Source organism: Sinocyclocheilus grahami, unplaced genomic scaffold, assembly GCF_001515645.1.
Source record: "Sinocyclocheilus grahami isolate Dianchi unplaced genomic scaffold, SAMN03320097.WGS_v1.1 scaffold73.1, whole genome shotgun sequence".
Taxonomy (NCBI): domain Eukaryota; kingdom Metazoa; phylum Chordata; class Actinopteri; order Cypriniformes; family Cyprinidae; genus Sinocyclocheilus; species Sinocyclocheilus grahami.
The window spans coordinates 1314336-1319828 of record NW_015505252.1 but is presented as its reverse complement, the minus strand read 5'-3'; the positions used below and the strand labels follow the sequence as shown (position 1 = coordinate 1319828).

General features: G+C 40.1%; 1 protein-coding gene across 2 annotated transcripts; it reads left to right on the top strand.

Moving 5' to 3' along the window:
- The first annotated feature begins 376 nt into the window (after positions 1-376).
- Positions 377-5141, top strand: LOC107585660 (heterogeneous nuclear ribonucleoprotein A/B-like). Of its 2 annotated transcripts, none has more exons than XM_016272772.1 (8): positions 377-470; positions 874-1047; positions 2116-2284; positions 2359-2517; positions 2595-2726; positions 4636-4729; positions 4812-4970; positions 5064-5141. In XM_016272772.1, the coding sequence occupies exons 2-8, from the start codon at positions 893-895 to the stop codon at positions 5132-5134; spliced, it is 939 nt and encodes a 312-aa protein (XP_016128258.1). In that variant the 5' UTR covers positions 377-470; positions 874-892; the 3' UTR covers positions 5135-5141. The 2 variants fall into 2 exon arrangements, with proteins under 2 accessions (XP_016128258.1, XP_016128257.1); XM_016272771.1 differs by having other exon boundaries at positions 2595-2750.
- The last annotated feature ends 352 nt before the right edge of the window (positions 5142-5493 follow it).

The window sequence follows — 5493 nt, the reverse complement described above, 5'->3', positions numbered from 1 at the left end:
AAAGGTCACGGAAAAGTCGAAAATGAATGATATCGATAGAATTTCCTCTTTGTGAGTGCAGTCCTTCATCGACGACTGGTGGAAATCATGAATCGATTGGAAACCCTAACAATATATTTTTGGAAGCGTTACTGGATGTTATATCGTTTTATACACGCTTATATTGATTGTGTTTAATTGCACAACACCTTCACCATCGTGTTTTATGCTGCACGCGCTCTGGACCATCTCGTGCTAAACCGTTCGAGCGTACAACAGAAAAGAAGTGCGCAGGAGGAAACCATAATGGGCGGTGCTTCGCCGTCTCTGACCAATCAAAGAACGCTATCATTGCCTGGTCAAACAGTGTCGTCCAATCACAGCTTGTTTTATTCCACCGGACTCATCCGGTACTATAAAGGTGGCCACGAGTTAGTACTGTAAGAGAGTCCATCTTGGAAAGCGGCTTTTTCAGCGCCAATATTTTTACAGTAAGCCGGTTATTTTGAATTTTATTCGCGTGGTTAGTTGTGTTGGGCTAGGTTATGTTTTACGAGAATACCTGTAAGACACCGTTTTAGACGAAAAAGCCTGTTTTATGCGTTCGGCGTAGCTGCAGCAAAGCAAACGCGATCGCGTAGCTAGTTTAGCATTGCATGCTTTAGCTTTCGTTACGCGGCCTGAATTAATCTTTTTATTTGTTTGTTTTGAGCCACATGCGTTTTATACGTTTCGAACACGCTTTAAAGCTCGATTTCGTTTGGTTTTGTGCTTTCATCAAGCTGAGACTGAAATTGAGCGTCTGCGGCCTAAGCATGCCGCTGCTCTATTATTCTAGCATCAGCCGTAGTGTCTCGTATTGTGAAGCTAACTCGGTTCATTTCTGATCCAAAGGTAATCTAAAGCTACCAAAATGGCCGACGCAGAGCATCAGTTGATGGAAACCTCCGAGAACGGGAACGAGGAGAGTCTGAACGGAGCGGAGCTCGCAGAGGAGGCCGCGGATGAGGAGAGCGGAGCCGGCGAGGGAGGACAGATCAACGCCAGCAGAGGCGAGGAAGATGCCGGGTGAGAATATTCAGCGCTTTATTACGCTTTCATGCTTAATGTAGACGTTTTGCGTCTCTGTTGGCGCCGTGTGCTTGTTAGTAGAGGGGGGTGGGTGGGTTCTGGTCCGGTTATTGTGCTCATTGTTGGGAATGAAGGTTGTTTGGGGGTGAATCTCTCGCTGGCGGGTGGCAGCAGATCTGCCGGTACACGACGCGAGCGCATTAACTGACCATACAGCGGTAAAATCGCAAACACGCCGTCTAAACTCGCTTTATTACACCCTTTTCATCCGCATGGTAACTCGCTTCATTAACATTAGCCGATAGACTGTTTATGGTTGCCAAGCTACTGGGTCTTATATAGATGAAGTGGACACGAGCTCGTCCAATCAGATTTTAGTATCGGACCTATAGCGCGCAGTAGTCCCCGCCCACTTTTCAACTAGTTCCAATTTATTTATTTTTTTCCCCCATTAATTTTTCCATAGGTATTTTTAAATAGTCGTACATCATACCAACTAGCCTTGAATTGTGAGTCACGTAAATAAAATCTGATAGAATGTCTATTTGGCAGCTTTAATGAAGGAAAGATCTACAATCGGGTAATGCGTTATTAATGACAATTGAGGTAAGGAGTGGGGAAATATAACTTGATGTAATGAGTTTATATGGAGTCGATGTTTACAGCAAAATGAGTTGAGAGTATTTGCTTGTGGTTTTTCTGATTGGTGGGCGCATCTGTGGAATTATGGGTAATGTAGTTATTCACTAGGAATTATTTGACTGCTTTATGAAATAAGTTGAAATGTGTGCTGATGGCTTTAATGAAAGCATATCACTGATTACCAACCTTTGTAGGTCTTTTTATTTATTTATTTATTTTTTTACAGGTTATGGAGAAAGTGATTGGATTTATTTCATGTATTTTTATCGTTGAATTTTGTTATGCATTTGTACAGCACTCTGTTTAAGGTGCTTTATAAATTCATTTGAAATCCAACTGTTGCGGTCTTTGTCTGTGACGTTATGAGATTGCTCTTTGTTTGTGGTCTAATACAGGCTCTCATCAACTTTTTCTTTTGTGCAGTAAAATGTTTGTTGGGGGACTCAGCTGGGACACCAGTAAGACAGACCTAAAGGACTACTTCTCAAAGTTCGGCGAGGTGATGGACTGCACCATAAAGATGGATTCAAACACCGGCCGGTCACGAGGGTTTGGCTTCATCTTGTTCAAAGAAGCAGAAAGTGTGGACCGGGTACGTATGCTTTCATTTCCTTTCAATCCAAACGCTTGCTTGGTGGCGGACGTTCACGTCTCTTCTTTTGAAAGGTGCTGGAGCAAAAGGAACACAGGCTAGATGGCCGACAGATCGATCCCAAGAGAGCCATGGCTATAAAGAAAGAGCCCGCCAAGAAGATCTTCGTCGGTGGCCTTAACCCTGAAACCACAGAAGAGAAGATCCGTGAATACTTCGGGGCCTTCGGAGAGGTGAGTTTTAAGTCTATTGAGCATAAAAACATTTGTCATCTGACTTATTAATGCTGTATCGATTATGATGCTTGCAGATTGAAACGATTGAACTTCCAATGGATCCAAAGACAAACAAAAGGAGGGGCTTCGTCTTCATCACTTTCAAGGACGAGTCTGCCGTCAAAAAGATCCTGGAGAAGAAATACCATAATGTCTGTGGAAGCAAGGTAATGAACGGAAAGGAAGACATGGTATGTTTTTTTTTTTTTTCTTTTCTCCAATGTTTTTGCAATAGATGCATAGTTATGGTGGTTCAATTTGTGGGTTAAAGTTAGTGTGTGTGTGTGTGTGTGTGTATATTACGGCAGCTTGTTTTTGCCATGGGGGGGGGGGTAATTGAGCTTTCTTCAGAATTGCAAGATGAGTGCAGAATTGTGAGCGAGATGCAGTTACCTATAACTTATTTTGTAATCAACTCAAATATAAAATTAAATTTAACTCTATTGCTAGGAGAAAGTCCAAACTGTAAAATCATAATCGTGATGATTATTACCGTATTGACCCGAATATAAGACTGAGGTTTTTATTATTATTTTTTTCTTGGAAATGCATCTGAAAAAACGCGGTGGTCTTATATTCGGGGTCTAGACTTTGACATGTCAATAATACACCCACAACAATAGGTGGCGCCAAATACGCATAAAACGAGTGTGCCATGAAATGCAGAATCTCACAGTTCTGAGCTTTCTTCAGAATTGCAAGATGAGTGCAGAATTGTGAGCGAGATGCAGTTACCTATAACTTATTTTGTAATAAACTCAAATATAAAATTATATTTAACTCTATTGCTAGGAGAAAGTCCAAACTGTAAAATCATAATCGTGATGATTATTACCGTATTGACCCGAATATAAGACTGAGGTTTTTATTATTACTTTTTTCTTGGAAATGCATCTGAAAAAACGCGGTGGTCTTATATTCGGGGTCTAGACTTTGACATGTCAATAATACACCCACAACAATAGGTGGCGCCAAATACGCATAAAACGAGTGTGCCATGAAACACGTAATGTAACGCGTGTTGTAAAGATCGTGAGTAAAAACAGAAGAGAACCTTACAGCTGCATGAGTCGTGAAGGTCACGTTACACAAACTCCCTTTGTGTCTTTAAAACGTAAGACAGTACCCAGATTTGAAGACTACAGTAAGATTTAACTTCTACTGTTAATAAGATATTGGTGGGCTACTATTAGATGGATAGCCTAAATGTCCTAATTCAGATGGGCTACCTGTTTTTTATTTTTTTTTTATATATATATGTGATTGGTACATTTTACCCGTTTTTACCATACTTTCAAAAAATATATAGGAAAAATATGCAATATGAAAATAATTGGAGACAATGTGTTTTACTGAGAAAAAACACAATTTGGTTTTTAAAAAGCCTTTTTCCAAAAGGTACATCTGGAAAAAGGGGGGTCGTCTTATAATCAGGGCCGTCTTATATTCGGGCCAATATGGTAATTCTATTAATCTTCCCTAAATTAGAAATGGAGAATTGTGAAGTCATTTACATTTTTAATTTGTTAGATGGGCTACCTGTTTTTTATTTTATTTTATATATATATATATATATATATATGTGTGTGTGTGATTGGTACATTTTACCCGTTTTTACCATACTTTCAAAAAATATATAGGAAAAATATGCAATATGAAAATAATTGGAGACAATGGGTTTTACTGATAAAAAACACAATTTGGTTTTTAAAAAGCCTTTTTCCAAAAGGTACATCTGGAAAAAGGGGGGTCGTCTTATAATCAGGGCCGTCTTATATTCGGGCCAATATGGTAATTCTATTAATCTTCCCTAAATTAGAAATGGAGAATTGTGAAGTCATTTACATTTTTAATTTGTTTTATTTACAAATTTATTACATCCCCTAAATTGACCTTTTTAGATGAAGTCACAATTTAGACTGCAAACCTAAGTCCCTCTCCCCCCACCTTGCAGTTACCATAACCTTTTTTTTTTTTTTTTTGCTTTACGTTCTGGGGTAGAATAAAGTTTGTGTGTGTATAAGCCAGTTAAAGTTTGCCCTTGCTCTCATCTGTGTGTCTCTGATTTGATTTCAGTGCGAGATCAAAATCGCCCAGCCCAAGGAAATCTACCAGCAGCAGCAGTATGGTGCCCGCGGAGGCTTCGGAGGTCGTGGCAGGGGTCGCGGGGGTAAGCGGCGTGCTTTAGTTGCTTATTACATTACTACAAACCCCAGTCTCAGTCATTGACCTAATGGCACCCATTTCCTCAGGCCCAGGCCAGAACTGGAACCAGGGCTATAACAGCTACTGGAACCAGGGCTACGGGAACCAAGGCTACGGTGGCCAGCAGGGCTATGGTGGTTATGGAGGCTATGGCAACTACGACTATTCTTCTGGCTACTATGGGTATGGTGGTGGTTATGATTACGGTAGGTCGACATCTTCCAGACGCTCTTATGATCATTCACATTCACACTTCAGTCACTCACTCACTTTTTCTTTTTTTCTTTTTTTTTCTCCAGACCAGGGCAATGCAAGCTATGGGAAAACACCAAGACGTGGAGGCCACCAGAGTGGCTACAAGCCATACTGATCATGCAGAACAGGTAGTGTGTGTGACTATCAATGGATAAGCGTGTTTGTTTTCCTTTTATTCTTGCTTAAGTAGCTTACTAAGTAGTAAAAAACACTACTTAGAAATATTGATTTGAATTGAGCTCGATGACTTTTATTCAGAGCTGATTTCTGCCGATCTTGTAGCTCCCCCCAAAGCTTTCACAAGTTAAAGCTTTAAATCCTAGTAGAACGTTTTAAATTGATAGTCTTTGCATTAAATGTGTCATGCATTTGACAAAACGTCTACACATGAGGTGCAAATTGAGGATATGATGCCTTATTTTCTGAAACAGTAAAAATGTTAGTTTATGCTTGAAACAAGGACAGATATTTGTC